This window comes from Mastigoproctus giganteus, chromosome 9, assembly GCF_048544385.1.
Source record: "Mastigoproctus giganteus isolate SK-2022 chromosome 9, ASM4854438v1, whole genome shotgun sequence".
Taxonomy (NCBI): domain Eukaryota; kingdom Metazoa; phylum Arthropoda; class Arachnida; order Uropygi; family Thelyphonidae; genus Mastigoproctus; species Mastigoproctus giganteus.
Genome location: NC_143583.1, coordinates 90,803,242 through 90,821,442, shown reverse-complemented (window position 1 = coordinate 90,821,442; position 18,201 = coordinate 90,803,242). Strand labels below are relative to the sequence as shown.

The following is an 18,201-nucleotide window of genomic DNA, read 5'->3' as shown; positions in this document are numbered from 1 at the left end:
GGTACTTCGCATTGGTCCTAACACAATTCTCCATTCTTGTCCTCTATCGTTTGAAATATTTTTGGAAGTTCTCTCTGCGAATGCATTTCAGGTGCTCTCTCTCTCTCTACATTGGGAAAAATGGATCCCCTTCATGAAACTTTTTGGTTTTTGAAACAGAAAAAAAAAGTCACAACAAATGGGAAACTGGCAAATAGGGTGGGTTTTCTATTGTTGTGATTTGGCTTTGTAGAAAAATTTGCTCACTGATAACAATAAATGAGAACAAGCATTGTTCAATTTGAAGGGACCATTTGTTATGCAACAGCTGAGGACTTTTGCAACAGATTTAGTAGTAGTGTCAGTACTAAAATAGCAGAATAATGCAGGGAAGCATATTTATTCTGTACCTGCTGTTAAAAAAAAAAAACTCTCTCATGTTATTCCTATTGTCAAAAAGTGCCTATCCAATTCTTTCTTGAATTTTGCCCTGTTCTCCACATCAGCCACCCTTGCAGACAACTTATTCCACCATTCCATGGCATGCTGCCCAAAGGTAAACTACACAAGTTCTAGTCTTCCTAAAATTTCATATTGTGCCCACTGGTTCTTATATCATTCACCAGTGGGAATACTTCTCTCCCTCTCATTTGTTTTTCTAAACCCCTTGGGATCCTGTATACTTCAATCAAATCTCTTCCCCAAAGAAGAGAATGATTGAAGTATATAAGACCCCAAGGAGTTTGGTAAAACAGGTCTAGTTGCTAAAGCTCTGAACACATCTTCTAAGCCATTCATCATAAGGATAATGCACATCTAGTTGTCCTTCTTTGCACCTTCTCTAGAAGTTCTATATATCTTTGATGCAGCTTCAAGACCTGGATACAATATTCCAAGTGTGGTCATACTGCAATCTCAGCATAGATTTATCAAGGGGCAGTCATGTCTAACTAATCTGATAGGTTACTATGATGCAGTGACAAAAGAACTGGAGGAAAGAAATAATTTTGACATATACTTAGATTTTAGGAAGGCTTTTGATACTGTTGCACATAAAAGACTGCTATACAAACTGGAGCAATCTGGCAGTAAGGGCAAGTTATTGCTATAGATAAAGGGATGATTAAGTGGAAAAAGACAGAGTGGTGATCAATGAGCACTGCTCTTCTTGGACTTGTATTATTAGTGGAGTTCCCCAGGGTTAGTGCCCATTGTTGTTTTCAATATTTATTAATGATATTAATGAAGGTATATCAGGCTTACTGTCTAAGTTGGCAGATGATACATAAGTTGGCATGATGGTTAGCGACAGTCATCAGGATGAGCTACTGCAAGAAGATATAGGAAAATTGGGTCAATGGGCTGAGAAATAGCAGTTGAAGTCTGACATTGACAAATGCAAGGTACTGCACATGGCTAGCAGTAACCCCCAGAGTAATTTATCTACTGTGTGGTGCTACACTCAGAGTAGAGGAGAATGAAACAGACCTGTGGGTAATTGTGCAGTTAAACATGAAATTCTCTGAGCAGTGTAGATATGCTGCCAGAATAGCTCATGGGGTTTTGTCAATGATATACAGGAACTTTGCTAGCAGACAAAATGAGGCAGCTGTGTCTTACTCCTTGCAGAAATAAACCATTGACTTTTTTGTTTATTTATAACTTACATTACATGAAATTTATATTAAAGAGAAAAACAGTTGGCAATTTAAGAACACAAATTATATGGGCAAGAGGACAAGACATAGATGGAGTGAGGAGGGGTTGAGCTATACTATTTTTATACTTTATTAAAAATTACAAATGTAATTTTAAAGAACATCCATGCTTTTCATGCGCATAATTTTTTTTTGCCTCCATATGCATTGACTTACAATGCATACAACTTCCATGTGTATTACAATGTAATACCCATGGAGGCTGATTGGCCTCATTCTTTGTCATTTTAATTGTTCATTGCAGTTAAAGGACTGTAACTGCAATGAACAACAAAGACTTCCTACACTACTAATAATAAATATGTTCTTTTAATATCTGTAGATGATGTTATGTGGTTTGCAAGAAATCAGTGTTGAAGACTGGAAGATGCATACCATCTATCATAATTATACATCTGACAGCCCACAGATATTGTGGTTTTGGCAATTTGTAACGGAATTGAATTGTGAAATGCAAGCTAAATTATTACAATTTGTAACAGGAACATGTCGACTTCCTGTTGGTGGCTTTGCAGAATTAATGGGTGAGTAATGAATATACTTATTTGATCACTAAATTGTTAACCACTTCACGTTTTCAGTGAGAAATTCTACAGATATATAATTTCATTGCATGCAGTACAAAAATTAATCTTTTCTCTTTAGTTATTAAAAATATGTCATTTCCCTGTGATGTTAGTTTTTCTTGTTCTTTGGAATGGATGGTAATAAGCAGTTAGCACTCCCTCTAGTATTTGCTCAGATATAAAAAAATATGCCAAAAAAATTAAATATCTGAGTGATCTCAGTGTAATTTTAACATTCCAACAATATAGTTTCAACCTTAGAATTGCATCATAAATTATTTGGAAATTGGAAAAGTGTATCCCTAGAAAAATCAGATAAACATGGTTTTGTTATTGCAGATTTCATAAACTTATATTTTCATTAAAATGTCGATTGTTTTTCTTATAAAGAAAAACAAGAGTTTACCCTAATGTCAATTCTAGATGTAGAAAGCTGCATATTTTATATATATTAAATTAAATATATAAAAAATATACAGATGAAAAACGATAATCTTTTAAGAATGGGATTAAGAATCAAAATATGCAGCAAAACAGCTAAGTTGTGAAAGCTAGAATAAAGGATTTTCTGCCATTGCATCCTGCTAATCTGTTGATTAATTTTATTGCTAATAGTTTCCACATAAGGAATGAAGGTGTGGGTAGGGAATTAGTAGTAGTAGTAGTGGCATGTGATGCCAGAAAGCAAGTGTATGAGCTTATGCATCAGCCAAAAAAAAAAAAATCACACCATTCCCTCCAAATGCCTGTCCAGTTCCTCTTTAAATTTATTTAACCTATCAACTTCCACAACAGATGGAAGTTTGTTCCAGCAATTAACCATCTGCTGGCTAAAGGCAAATTTCCGCACATCTATTCTACATCTGTCTTTTCTTAATTTGAATTTATGCCCCCTTAGGTTCGTAATCTGAACAAGTGGAAGGATCCCATCAGAATTCAGCGTGCTCAACCCATTCAATTGCTTTAGTTATTTTAGAAATTGAATCTTAAGTTCTGTACATTAACATCTGAAACGCCAGGAGGACTTTGAGAGTGAATGTTGTAATGATTCTGACAGTGCATGCTGAAGGAGCAGCTAGACGAGGAGCAGCACCTGATCAGTATTGATTCTTCTTCTGTAAACTTTCTTCTGTAGAAGGTAGCTGCTGAAGAAATGATCCATAAATCTCTAAACTTTCTTCTGTAGAAGGTAACTGCTAAAGAAATTATCCATAAATCTGTAAACTTTCTTCTGTAGAAGGTAGCTGCTGAAGAAATGATCCATAATTGAAATAAACCTGTTATATTATTGTTCTAGTGTGAAAGAATGTCTGAGTGGATGCTGTTGATATGTGCATGGAAAAAAGCTAGATTATCTGAGCTACCAATTTAATATAATTTAAATGATATGCCTTAATATCAAAAATAGCATTTCCAGATAAGAATCTTCTTTTTCTCTAATGAAGACCCCAGCAGGTTACCTTTTAGTTTTAGTGCTTTCATAAGCAGACTTTTAAAAATGGATTATTGACTTGCTTAATTTGCAACCCAGTTGCTATATTTGTTTGTTGAAAATATTTCAACAAGTGGAAGATCACTAATAACCAGAATTTGACTACTTATGAGGAAACTAAAATTGTGATAACAGACTTTCATCTTTTTTTTTTTTTTCATAGGCACAGAATAGTAATAGAATTAGTAGAGGCATATGATGCAAGAAAGCAAGCTTATGCAGCATCAACCAAAAAAAAAAAAAAAAAAAAACCTTCTCCCATTTCACCCCTCTATTTGTTCCAAATATCTGTCCGGCTCAGCCTTAAATTTATTTAGGCTATCAACTTCCACAACAAAAGATGGAAGTCTGTTCCACCAACCAGCTACCCGCTGGCTAAAGGCAAACTTCTGCACATCTATCCTACATCTGTCTTTCCTCAATTTGAATTTATGCCCTCTCAGGTGATTATTCTGAGCAAGAGGAAAAATCCCATCAGCATTGAGCATGCTCAAACCATTCAAGGCTTTATACACCTCAATCGGATCACCTTGCAGGTGCCTAGTCTCCAGACACTGTAATTGCAAAATTTAAGCCTTTCTTTGTAAGAGCAACCCTTTGTTCCATTCACTAATCTTTTTGCCCTTCTCTGTACTCGTTCCAACAGCTCTACATCCTTCTTAAAATGAGGCCTCCAGACCTGTATACAGTACTCAAGGTGTGGCCTGACCATTGCCTTATACAAGGGGATAATTACCTCCTTATCCCTACAAAAAATTCCTGTATATCATTGACAAGACACCATCAGCTACTCTTGCAGCCCGCCTGCACAATTACCCCCAGGTCCTTTTCGTTCTCTACCACTGTCAGTGTAGTGCCACACAGTTGATACGTTACTCTGGGGTTACTGCTTCCCATATGTAGTACTTTACATTTGTCAATGTTAAACTTCATTTGATACCTCTCACCCCATCTGCTCAACTTTTCTAGATCCTGTTGCAGCAGTGTACTGTCATTAGTGTCCTTAACAACCCTACCAACCTTCTTATCATCTGCAAACTTGGACATTAAGCTTGATATACCATCATCAGTATCACTTATAAATACGGAAAACAATGGACCCAACACTGAACCCTGAGGGACTCCACTAATAACATTAGTCCACGACGAGCAGTGTCCATTGATTACCACTCTCTGTCTTCTCCCCCTCAACCACCTCTTTATCCATAGCAGCAATTTGCCTCCAATGCCACACTGCTGCAATTTGTTCAGCAGCCTTCCATGTGCAACAGTATCAAAAGCCTTTCTAAGATCCAAATATATGATATCAAAGTTATTCCCTGCATCCAGTTCCTTTGTGACCACATCATAGTATCAAATCATATTGGTCAGGCAAGACTTTCCCTTAATAGAACCATGCTGTGTCCGAGCTATAACTGAAGTCTTGTCTAGATGATCCTGCAGTGCTTCTTTATCCAGTGCCTCCATTAATTTTCCTGGAACAGAAGTTAAACTAACAGGTCTATAATTACTTGTGTCGCCCTTTGATCCTCCTTTGTGAATTGGGATCACATTTGCTCATCTGCAGTCCGTGGGTTCCTGCCCTGAGTCCAAAGAAGCTCTCATAATTATGGCTAAGGGTTTGCTTACTTCTTTGCTGCCTCCTTTAATATAACTGGATAGATCCCGTCCACATCGGGTGCCTTTTTTATGTTTATCTTCAACAATTTCTCCTCCACTTTCCTCTCAGTTATTACAAAATCATCTAGCTCACTGCCGGAGTTTAACTCACCTTCCTCTGGCATTCCCCTCCCTGAATAACTTCTCACGGGTGAATGTAGATGCAAAATATTCATTTAGTTTGTTAGCCACCTGAGCAGGATCATCAACAGTTGAACGATCAATATCCAGTGGACCAATCTGATTCATCCCTTTCCTTCTAGAGTTTACATAGGTAAAGAACTCTTTGTTGTTTTTCTTTGCATCCTTTGCCAAGGATTTCTCATAATCTGCCTTTACCTGCCTAATCTCCTTTGTGACTTGGTTACAGACCAGCTTATATCTATCATAAGCTTCCATGTCACCCATTAATTTATATGTATCCCATGCATTTTTCTTCGCTGCCATATGTCTCATTAGTTCATCTGACATCCATTTAGGCCTAAACCTTCAACAATATTTCTTAATTGGTATGTAAAGCCTGGTAGCTTCCAAGATAAATTCTTTGTATGCTTCCCATTTTGAATTTGCTATTGGTAACATCATCAGTTGGTCCCACTGTATAGAATTTAAATACTGTCTCAATCTATTGTAGTCACCTTTACGAAAGCAATAACCCTTCCTTTTACCTCTAATGGTAGTTACCTCTTTGAGTAAATCCCACTTCAGCACACTGCGATCACTGCCACCTAGTGGTTCCTTTATCTGCAGATTCTTAATGTATGAAGAATCAGTACTGATAATCAGATCGAGTATTACTCCCTCTAGTTGCCTCCCAAACTTGCTGATGTAGAAAACAATCATCCAATAAATCCACAAAAGCCTTGCTAGTGTGTGTGACCAACCCACAAATTCCAGTCAATATCTGGGAAATTAAAATCCTCCATTATAAGACTCTCTGATTTACCGGCCCACTCTATTTCCCTGTACAGTTTCTTATTATACCCATCAGAGTCATTAGGCCTATAGCACACTCCTACTCTCAATTTTGATCTCCCAATGCTTATGTCACACCAAACTGACTCGACACTGCACTGTCCAGCGATGTTGACTGGCTTCACTTCCTTGGATTTTATGTGTTTCTTAACTAATAGCATAACCCCTCCTCCCTTCCTATCTTGTCTATCCTTCGTGTACACATTGTACTCCCCAAATTCCAGTTCTGCATTCCTTATATCTGTGTGACACCACGTCTGTGGTATCCCAACAATATCTGCCTTTGATGTTCTGCGCAATACCTCAAATTCATCTACGAAATTTATTTACCAAACTCCTAGCATTGGTGTATATGCAAGTATACATGCACCTAATGGAACAGTTCCACCATTCTACATGAATTCATATCTTTCACTTGCCTATAGCTCACTTTTGTCTGTGTTTTCACAAGAATAGTATCTGCAGAGCTTTAATGAAACCCATTATAGTTAATGTGAAATAAGAGCACACTATACTGCTTTGTAACATATTAATTTGGATAATTTAACCTGATTCTTTACATGCAAATTGTTTCAAAGGATTGAGCTTTTTATGGATAAGGACATTAACTCTTTATGGATTTAAATGTTGCAGTTTGAACTTTAATGGAATGAAAACCAGCCTTAAACTCTTTAGTTCTGTTTCCTGTATAATTCATCTTGTCATGTAAAGAATTAAGTTTTTATTAAATTATACAAATTAATTATACACGCCATAGTTAACTGTGATTTTGTTTCATATTAGTAAAATAAATAAATAAATTTCTGTGTATTCTTGATACAGGCTAGAAGAGGAACGAATGGAGGGGTGAAATGGGAGCGGTTTTTTTGGCTGATGCTGCATAAGCTTGCTTTCTTGCATCATATGCCTCTACTAATGCTAATATTTGTTTTGACTATACTGTACAATGTGTATACATTGAAGTAATTATTATTAAGGGAGCCAGATTTTCGGTGACATGGCTCACAACAGGCCATCCGCTTTTGTGGTTATGCATGCTAATCAATAGACCACAGCTAGCAGAATCAATGAACTACAGCCAGCTTAGTAAAAGTGTGTATTTCTTGAGTTTAATAGATTCAGTATAGTACTTCCTCACATGCTCCAATTTTTCATGTTCCATTGCAGATAATTTTAATCATAAAAGAGTGATTAGTTGTAGGTTTTCTACCTTGTAGATGTCTCATTCTCTGCATTTGAACCTTTGCATCAAAATTGCTTTATTCAAAAATCAGTTAATATTTATCATTGGCAACATGATGCAGAGGCAAAGCTGTTTGGCTCTTGTGCAGCCAGAAAAAAACTCTCACTTCATTTGCTCATACTTCTAATAATTTGTCCAGTCCTACTTTAACCATTTACCAGGTGCACTAATTTTTTTTCAAAATTACATATGTGCTCAAAAATTACTCCATTTTAAAAATTGGAAAGAAGTAATTCTAAATTGTTCACTTTTTTTTTATGCCACCTTTAATTTCAATTCAATTTATTATGAATACATACAGGAAATTTTTTTTAATATTGAAAATGTATATTTTTAATAAATTTTTAAAATAATATTCCCACCCTGTGAAGTGCTTTAGCCTTGTGCTTTGTCCATGCATTTATCACTACTGCATTTTGGCATTATCTCTCTTCTTGCTATAACTAGCATTACTGAGAGCTAAATGAAACGCCCATGTGCTTCAATGAATGATTGCCAGCTAGACACTATATTACCATAGTGTAAGCTAGTGCCATAAACCATTTAAGAATGCTGCTAAAAAACATGGAAGCCAGTGCACTTCAATTACTGGACATAAGAGATGCCATTAAAAATATAATTTCACTGGTGACACAATATGAGCAAATATTAGAATTATATTTTAAAAAGTCCACCCAGGGAAAAGTGGAATCAAAATCTTGCAAATCATTCTTTTACATTCTCATAATGCCAAATGATATGAGGCTAAAAATGGCCTTAGATTCTTATTTTACAATAACTGCATTAATTCGGCTTAAAAAGCATGTTATTTTATTTTTTTTTTAATGGCCACTCTTTTTTCAATAACAAAACAATTAGTAGTGTTGATTGAAAGTTAAACCAAAATTCACGTTGCCATTACTTTATTGGATATTTTAGTTTATATCATTTTTAGTGGAGATTTACTCCTGCTCCTTGAATGCTTGGTAAATGGTTAAATTTATTCAGACTTTACTACCTCCATAATATGCTAGATAGAAATTTATTCCAACAATCATGTACTCTCTTAGCAAAGGGCCTTATGCATTGGGAATAAGCATACTGAAATAAATGTTGCAACCACTGATGAAAAGGAATAAAACTATTAAAATACACCAAAAAATAAAATACAATATAATGAAAATTTTTATAGAACATTTTTATAGTGTTCTTGTTTTAAAATACAGTACAATGAAAATTTTTATAGAACAAAAGCTATTTATTTTGAATGCATTAAATACAAATATGTGTGCACAAAATTTGCAAAAATACTTAAAGCACACATCTTTGTTCTAGTCAGGATCACTTGGATTTGACTTGCTAATAGCAGCTTCCATTTCACCAAAAAAAAAAAAAAAAGGTTACTTACGGGATGCAGGACGAGACTCTAGCTGCTGTGCATCCAATAAAAGCTATAATATAGATTGGTGTAAAACTGATAAGAATGTACAGATAAATAATAAAAGTAATAAGAATATAGAGACAAGTAACAAAAGCAATAAAGGTACTAAAAGTAATGAAAAGAAACAAATACACACAAAGGAGCTTTCAGAGTGATGTGTTTATTAACTGTAGAGAAAAATACTATGGCATACCATCATTAAATTGCAGACCAGAAAATATGTGCTAACAGACCAATGCACATCATGAATGGTATGGGGGAGCAGAAAAGAAAACATCAGCTGCATCCTGCTATTCTGTGAAATTAGGATGATGCACATTAGCATGTTACAAGTTTGCTATTCCTCACTCATCATATAAAATAATCACCTCCATAATATGGTAATATAGGCTCCTCAGTTATTATTGATGTTGGGACCCAACACATTGTATAGAGCAGTGTTTCCCAAACTTTTTTAGTCTCAGATGATCTGCAGATAAAGGAACCACTAGGTGGCAGTGATCACAGTGTGCTGAAGTGGGATTTACTCAAAGTGGTAACTACCATCAGGGGTAAAGGGAAGGGTTTTTGCTTTTGTAAAGGCGACTACGATGGTCTGAGACAGTATTTAAATTCTATACAGTGGGACCACCTGATGATGTTACCAACAGCAAATTCAAAATGGGAAGCATTCAAAGAACTTATCTTGGCTTTACATACCAACTAAGAAATATTGTTCAAGGTTTAGGCCTAAATGGATGTCAGATGAACTAATGAGACATGTGGCAGAGAAGAAAAATGCATGGGATACATATAAATTAATGGGTGACATGGAAGCCTATGATAGATATAAGCTGGTCTGTAACCAAGTCACAAAAGAGATTAGGCAGGCAAGGGCAGATTATGAGAAATCCTTGGCAAAGGATGCAAAGAAAAACAGAAAAGAGTTCTTTACCTATGTAAACTCTAGAAGAAAAGGGATGAATCAGATTGATCCATTGGATATTGATGGTTCAACTGTTGATGATCCTGCTCAGGTGGCTAACAAACTAAATGAATATTTTGCATCTACATTCACCCGTGAGGAGTTATTCAGGGAGGGGAATGCCAGAGGTGAGTTAAACTATGGCAGTGAGCTAGATGATTTTGTAATAACTGAGAGGAAAGTGGAGGAGAAATTGTTGAAGATAAACATAAAAAAGGCACCCGGGGTGGACGGGATCTATCCAGTTATATTAAAGGAGGCAGCAAAGGAAGTAAGCAAACCCTTAGCCATAATTATGAGAGCTTCTTTGGACTCAGGGGAGGTACCCATGGACTGCAGATGTGCAAATGTGACCCCAATTCACAAAGGAGGATCAAAGGGCAACACAAGTAATTATAGACCTGTTAGTTTAACTTCTGTTCCAGGAAAATTAATGGAGGCACTGGTTAAAGAAGCACTGCAGGATCATCTAGACAAGACTTCAGTTATAGCTCGGACACAGCATGGTTTTATTAAGGAAAGTCTTGCCTGACCAATATGATTGGATACTATGATGTGGTCACAAAGGAACTGGATGCAGGGAATAACTTTGATATTATATATTTGGATCTTAGAAAGGCTTTTGATACTGTTGCACATGGACGACTGCTGCACAAATTAGAGCAGTGTGGCATTGGAGGCAAATTGCTGCTATGGATAAAGGGATGGTTGACTGGGAGAAGACAGAGAGTGGTAATCAATGGACACTACTCAACGTGGACTAATGTTATTAGTGGAGTCCCTCAGGGTTCAGTGTTGGGTCCATCATTGTTTTCTGTATTTATAAATGATATTGATGATGGTATATCAAGCTTAATGTCGAAGTTTGCAGACGATACAAACTCATACACCAACCGAAGTTTTCTGAGCAGTGCAGATGGGCTGCAAGAGCAGCTCATGGTGTCTTGTCGATAATATACAGGAATTTTTTGTAGGGATAAGGAGGTGATTATCCCCTTGTTTAAGGCAATGGTCAGGTCACACCTTGAGTAACATAAACGGTTGGTGTATGAGTTTATTATTGTGACATGATGCTATGCTGCTGCAACAGGATCTGGAAAGGTTGAGCAGATGGGCTGAGAGGTGGCAAATGAAGTTTAACCTTGACAAATGTAAAGTACTACATATTGGAAACAGCAACCCCAGAGCAACGTGTCAACTGTGTGGTACTACACTGACAATGGTAGAGAATGAAAATGACCTGGGGGTAATTTTGCAGGCAGATATGAAGTTTTCTGAGCAGTGCGGATGGGCTGCAAGAGTAGCTCATGGTGTCTTGTCGATGATATACAGGAATGTTTTGTAGGGATAAGGAGGTGATTATCCCCTTGTATAAGGCAATGGTCAGGCCACATCTGAGTACTGTATACAGGTCTGGAGGCCTCATTTCAAGAAGGATGTAGAGCTGCTGGAATGAGTACAAAGAAGGGCAACAAGATTAATGAATTGAACAAAGGGTTGCTCTTAAGAAGAAAGGCTTAAATTTTGCAAATTACGGTGTCTGGAGACTAGGTACCAGCGAGGTGATCTGATAGAGGTGTATAAAGCCTTGAATGGTTTGAGCATGCTCAATGCTGATGGTATTCCTCCTCTTGCTCAGAATAATCACCTGAGAGGGCATAAACTCATATTGAGTAAAGACAGATGTAGGATAGATGTGCGGAAGTTTGCCTTTAGCCAGCGGGTAGCTGGTTGGTGGAACAGACTTCCATCTTTTGTTGTGGAAGTTGATAGCCTAAATAAATTTAAAGCTCAGCTGGACAGGTATTTCGAACGAACGGAGGGGTGAAATGGAAGTGGTTTTTTTTTTTTTTTTTTTTTTGGCTGATGCTGCATAAGCTTGCTTTCTTGCATCATATACCTCTACTAATGCTAACGCTAATGCTAACACTTTTCATCTCACAATATATTTATGGGACACTTGCGAAACACAAGTTCAGCGGGATCCAAAGGCCTGTTTGCTAATATTTTATTACATACGACACACTGTGAACCAGAGCATCTTTATTTCCAATACATGTAAAGCCAAAATTCAAATAACTGTCATCATACTTTCGTTTTGGTCTTTTATTAGTTGGTTTCTGTTTTTTCACTTTCTATTTTTGGGAACAGAAAGCTGGGATTGTTCATCCTCACTTTGAAGTGTGACAATATTGTGTTCGTTTTCATCGACCACAGTTGCACTACTAGAAGTACTTACTTCTTGTTTTAAAGTTCCTTTTTTCAACCACCAATCTATGGTCATTTATTTTAATACTAATATTTCAAAATACTGATAATTATCAAAAAAAATTATAAAGGAAGTAAGTTTAGTTACGATATCAGTACGCTTCCCCCTCTCCTTCAACCTGTGTACTCCAGGCTAAATCACATTTGAATGGCATATTAGGTCACTACATTACTACTTTTTCGTAGATGTCATTACCTCCACACATACTTCTCTATGCAAAAGCCTGCCAGAATAAAGTCTTCCGCAGTCTATTTGATTTTTAGTCTGTGCCAGTATATTAATAACTGAAAAAAAAAAAATAATGTTAAAAATTATAATGATACAAAAGTGATGTACACTACAAATATGCAAAATTAATTTTTTTTAAATTATTAATTACGATTTTTCATGGAACACAGTTTGGGAAATGCTGGTATAGAGTATCTCTAATCAGGAGCAATGACAAAAGTCATGGGCACGCTCCAAAATTTTTACATTGATGAACTGCCCCTTGCAAGGAGCAGTTCACCAGTTATGGATTGGCACACACTCCAGGACATCTGCATAACACCACAATAGCCTTATTTAGTCTATCATAGTCCCACTACGTTTTCACTGTAGACAGGGATGCCAAAATCTTTAGAATAGGGACAGATTTATCCAGGAGTAGATATCCCTCTCCCCATTTTATTGATATATTCCAGTTGTATGGGAATAATTTAGTTTCCCATTCTGATTACAATAGTGAGGTAATTGCCATAGATTATATTCCCCACTATTCAGGTGTTTCTGTACACATTGGAAGGGTGTTGTATCTCTACCATATTGGTTGTGTGCAGCTCTCTGGCAGGAAGTTGCACTCAGTGGTTTCCAGAATTAAATGTCATTCTCTTGCTACAACATGCAGAGTCTGTTTGTAAGATAACTTTCTTAGATTGTGGGGTGTGTTCAGGGCTGTTCTGAGGGTATGTGGCACCCAGTTGCCAATTGAAATCTGGCATCCCCCTTTAAAATTTTCTTCATATGTGTATGTAAGTTTCAGGTTTTCAGGTGCCCCTTGAATGTTGCCGCCCGGATGCAATGCACCCCTTGCACCCTTGAGACAGCCCTCCTCTGGGTATGTTGTATTGGTTTTACAGATTAGGGAACTATTCGGCAGGTCAATTTAGCATGTTCTGCTGTTGCTGAACATTACTGGCATGAGCAGAATTTTAATTGTAATCTTTGTATCAAAATTAGCTCTGTAACCTCTATATATATACTAATATCAAAAATGTGCACATGACCCTTGCCGACCGGGTTAGCCGAGTGGGTAAAGTACCTGCCTGGCAACCCAAAGGTCGCGGGTTCGATTCCCGCCTCGGGCTTGGATCAAAGTACTGCAAAAACCTTGGGAGGTGCAATATGGCCACAGAAGCCGATGCGCCAACAACTACCAAATCAAAAAAAAAAAAAAAAAACATGACCCTTTTCATTGCTTCTGGTTAGAGGTACTCCATATAGGTATGATGGGTCCCAACATTGATCATCGCATGGAACCCATATACACCTTATTATGGAGATGGTTATTTTACAACATGATGAGCAATGGCGAACATACAATGTGACTAATGTATGTTGTCCTACCTCTCTATCTCTCTCTCTCCATCAACATTCATGATCTCCATTGGTTCGTTGACAGCACGTGTCACATGCTTTCCTATCTTTTGCAATATAATGATGTTATGCCATAACATTGCTCTGAAAGTTTCTTTGTGTATCTTTTTTATTGCATTTAGTAGTTTTATCATTTTGTTATTTATATGTATATTCTTATTGCTTTTATTCATATCTTATGTCTTTTATTCTACAAAAATTTTCATTATATTCTATTTTGTTTTTAAATGTACAGTATTTTAATAAAGTTTTATTTCTTACGTTTTGTCAGTGTTTGCAAGATTTATTTTAGTACAGTTTCTCTCTGTTGAAGAGGCAAACTTGAACACATCTATAATTTAGCTGTCTTTTCTCAGTTTATGATTGTGTGTGTGTGTGTGTGTGTGTGTGTGTGTGTGTGTGTGTGTGTGTGTGTGTGTGTGTGTGTGTGTGTGTGTGTGTGTGTGTGTGTGTGTGTGTGTGCGTGCGCGCGCGCGCACATTACCCGAGAAAAAGTAAAGATTTCGTCAACATTTAATTTACTAAAACCTTTTAAAGCATTAAATACCTCAGTTAGGTCTCCACACACATTGTAATTAACAAGACTCAAGTCTTTCTTCTGAAGATGCTCTTTGTGCCCCCAAGTAATCTTATTACTCTTTTCTGCACGTGCCAAGGACCTAGCACTCAACCTTATGGGACAATACTCACAATGTTTGGCTACAAAAAGAAGTAGCCATTTATAACTACTCTGCATCTCCTATCACTTAACCTTTCTTTTATCCATTGCCAGCCTTACCACTAATGCCCCACTCTTTCAATTTATGTTAAAGTTGCCTCCGTAGCCAGGTGGGCAGGAGCAGCAATGCGTAGCACAGGCTTCTTGATTAGACTGAGGTTTGAGCCCGTGACCACCAAATACGGAGGATGCGGAAAGGTCAGGGAATGACCACCGCATATCCCCAGAGCAATATGGCCTTAGTGCTAATGCTCCTAAAAAAACCAAAACAACAACAATGTAAAAGTTCTTGTACCAAAAGCTTTATGAAAATCTAAGTAAATTATATCAAAATTATTCTTTTTATCCAGTTCCTTTGTGACAACCTCATTATAACTAATCAGATTTGTCGTGTTAAAGGGCCATTTGTTAAGGGAAGATTGATCAGTCTTCCCTTCACAAATTCCTGCTGTAATTGCTTTATAGCTCCATTATTATTATCCATATGATCTTGTATTACTTCTTTAACTATGAACGCCATAATTTTTCCCAGCACAAAAGTCAAACTTATAAGTCTGTAATTACTCACTTCACTTTTTTAGCAGTCTCTGTGAATAGGAGAGTTATTTTGCACATCTCCAATTTATGGGGACATCCCCTGTATCCAAGGACAGTCTCATTATTATAGCTAAATGATTGATTAAATCTTGCTATTTGTTTTAATATAATTGAATACAGTCCATCAGTACCAGGAACTTTGTTTATCTTTATCTACAAATTATTTAACTCCCAGTCATTATTAGATAAACTTCTGGTATATACCGGGTGGTCATAAAATAAGTTTCCCTATTCAGGGAGCCGACCAGGCTAGTCGAGTGGGTAAAGTACCTGCCCGGCAACCCAAAGGTCGCGGGTTCGATTCCCGCCTCGGGCTTGGATCAAAGTACTGCAAAAACCTTGGGAGGTGCAATATGGCCACAGAAGCCGATGCGCCAACAACTACCAAATCAAAAAAAAAACAAAAAAAAAAACCTATTCAGGAGACCCTAATGTCAAAACGGTTATAGATAGCACTGTGAAAATCGGTGAGTATGTCATTTTATTGGGAAAGCGATTTGTAGAAGAAAAAAAATTATTTCAAATTTCTGCCACCAGGGGAGAAATTAGCACTGTAAATATGAGATGGAATACTTAGCTTAGGATTAGATTTTTATATCAGAACTTAGACATCTATAGATATGTGTCTTCTAAGTGTTTTCCTTCGCTTGAGCTGACATTCTGAAACTGAGGATTGCGTGCGACACAGTTTCGCATAGCATCTAATTGGGGATGTTGGCTACATGCTGTTTAATGCTTGCTTTCAAATCAACAAGCATCTGTATCCTGCCACGGTAAACTCTATCTCTTAGGTATCCCCATAGCCAGAAAGATTGAGTTCTGCTGATTGGGCTGGCCAGAACTGCAGAAAGTCTCTAGAAATGATGCGATCATTTCCAAATGTTGAACAGAGCAGTTCCTTCAGTTGTCGATCAATGTGGGGAGGGGCAGCATCTTGCATGAACACTATGGTCTCCAAGCATTGCCTTTCTTGTAGAGTTGGAATCTCTTAGAAGAACGCAGTACCGTGCACTAGTTACTGTACCCCTTACAGGAAGGGGGGGCATGAGGTGTAAATTTTTCAAAGAAAAATGGTCCAATTATAAACTCTGCTGTGAATCCACACCATACTATAACATATGGACTTTGTAGTGGTCTTTCATGCACAGCAGATGGACGAGAATTTCACAGCATTCCCTCCCCAGTTAGCCTACAGAAATATTACAATAAATCTGGAATAGGAGCTGATCCATTTCAAAATTTCAGTGCTTACTCAGGATATTTTAGGAATCGTTGTAACAAATTTTTATGATGGTTTCTTATTTTGTTATAAATCATGAATTATTACTATCTGTTAATGTGCCTACAATGTAATGCACTACATACATTAACCAACTTCTTTTTACTTATTTTGTTTTCAGGAATGAATGGGAATCAGTTATTCTGCATTCAGAAATTTGGAAATGCTGGTTGCCTTCCCCAAGCTCATACTTGTTTTAATAGATTAGAATTACCTGCATATAGAAGCTATGAGCAACTAAAGCAAAATTTATTATTTGCAATCCAGGAAACTGAAGGTTTTTGCTTGCAGTAAAATTTTCAATTTATTGTTCCATCATTCATAATATCACAGATCTTATTATTTTTAATAAAAGATGTCTAAACTCATAATTATATTATCACTTTCTTTGGATAAAATGAACATTAGTAAGCTTGCCCTATGCTGTCTATACTAATTATTAGACCCTTAATTAAAAAAATAATAAAGCACTCACTTAATAAAACACTTAATTTTATACAAGACTAAAAAATTAAGTTTTTTATTACAGTGATATTAATCCTTACAAACCAAAAGGATAGTCCTAGTCAATTGATAATTCATAATCAAAATTAAAGGTTATTAAAGATTTTTTTAGTTATTTACAACTATCAGATATTTTGATATTTGGTCCTTGAGGTTGTCAGATATTTGGTCCTTGAGGTTGTCACAGACATTCTCTCAGATATGCCAGACAAGCTGTTCTTGCTACCTGGGAGTCTAAAACGCTGATGGAACTGATATTCGGGTGACACTTAAGTCAAGTGGACCAAATTTCGGCAAAGTCCGGACGGTCTATGACAGCCAAATCCTCTGTTTGCACCTTCACGATGGTGGGACTGTTAGTAATCCTGGGTATAACCTCCATGCACAAGTACATGGTGGGTGACCACCCAGGTGTGAACCAACGTAAGCAGGGGTCGAGGTGTGGCGCCCACACCACATGGAGGAACGCCGCCCCTCTATGTTACCAGGCAGTACTAGGTGGTAGATGACTCTCATCAACCGGTGAAATACCACCACTTTGCTTATTGGAGGCTTGAAGTGGTGGAACCCATGTTTAGTCTCTAGAGCTAAGTTCTGGCCAACCCTTCCCTATCTCTTCCATCATGCAGTATGATTGATGATTTTTGAGGTTATGATGAACATCATGGCGAGATCCAATATTCCTTACATTTCGAGGGTACAGCTCTAAAACGGTGTTCGCAGGCCGGCCGCTAGATAGTACACCGGACCAAACCTATTGGTAACTCTCTAGGAGGCTTCCGGATCAGCTAGTGTATAATCTTGCTACCTCTACTCTGCCGGATAGTGACTGGAGGGAGTCCGAGTAGTGTGTATGCGGGGAGCATTGTTGAGGCCACGTAATGTCAAGGATCTGGGTATATTCTTACCACATGTATGCCATATCCAAAAATTTCATTACTTCATACAGCATGTCCCACCCACTTTTTCTTACTATTGAATACACCATGAATTGTCAAAATAATAGAGCAAACTTATCTGCGAAAAGATCTAAACCTCCCAAGGACTTCCTAACTCATTTCACAAATCTACGTGGTCTCAATTCCAATCTCAACGATGTTCATTTCCACTTGCAGTCTTCCAAACTCCATGTACTTTTTCTGACTGAATCTCAGTTATCAGTTGATTCAACTACTGCTCATCT

At 37.1% G+C, this 18,201-nt stretch overlaps 1 protein-coding gene across 1 annotated transcript in view; it reads left to right on the top strand.

Annotated features, from left to right (window-relative positions):
* Nucleotides 1–16,808, top strand: part of LOC150080536 (NEDD4-like E3 ubiquitin-protein ligase WWP1) — a 167,013-nt gene extending 150,205 nt beyond the window's left edge. Inside the window, exons 15-16 of the mRNA XM_090382065.1 lie at nucleotides 2,020–2,221; nucleotides 16,636–16,808. Coding sequence (XP_090238191.1) covers nucleotides 2,020–2,221; nucleotides 16,636–16,808 — 375 coding nt within the window. The remainder of the gene's footprint in view (nucleotides 1–2,019; nucleotides 2,222–16,635) is intronic.
* Nucleotides 16,809–18,201: the final 1,393 nt, after the last annotated feature.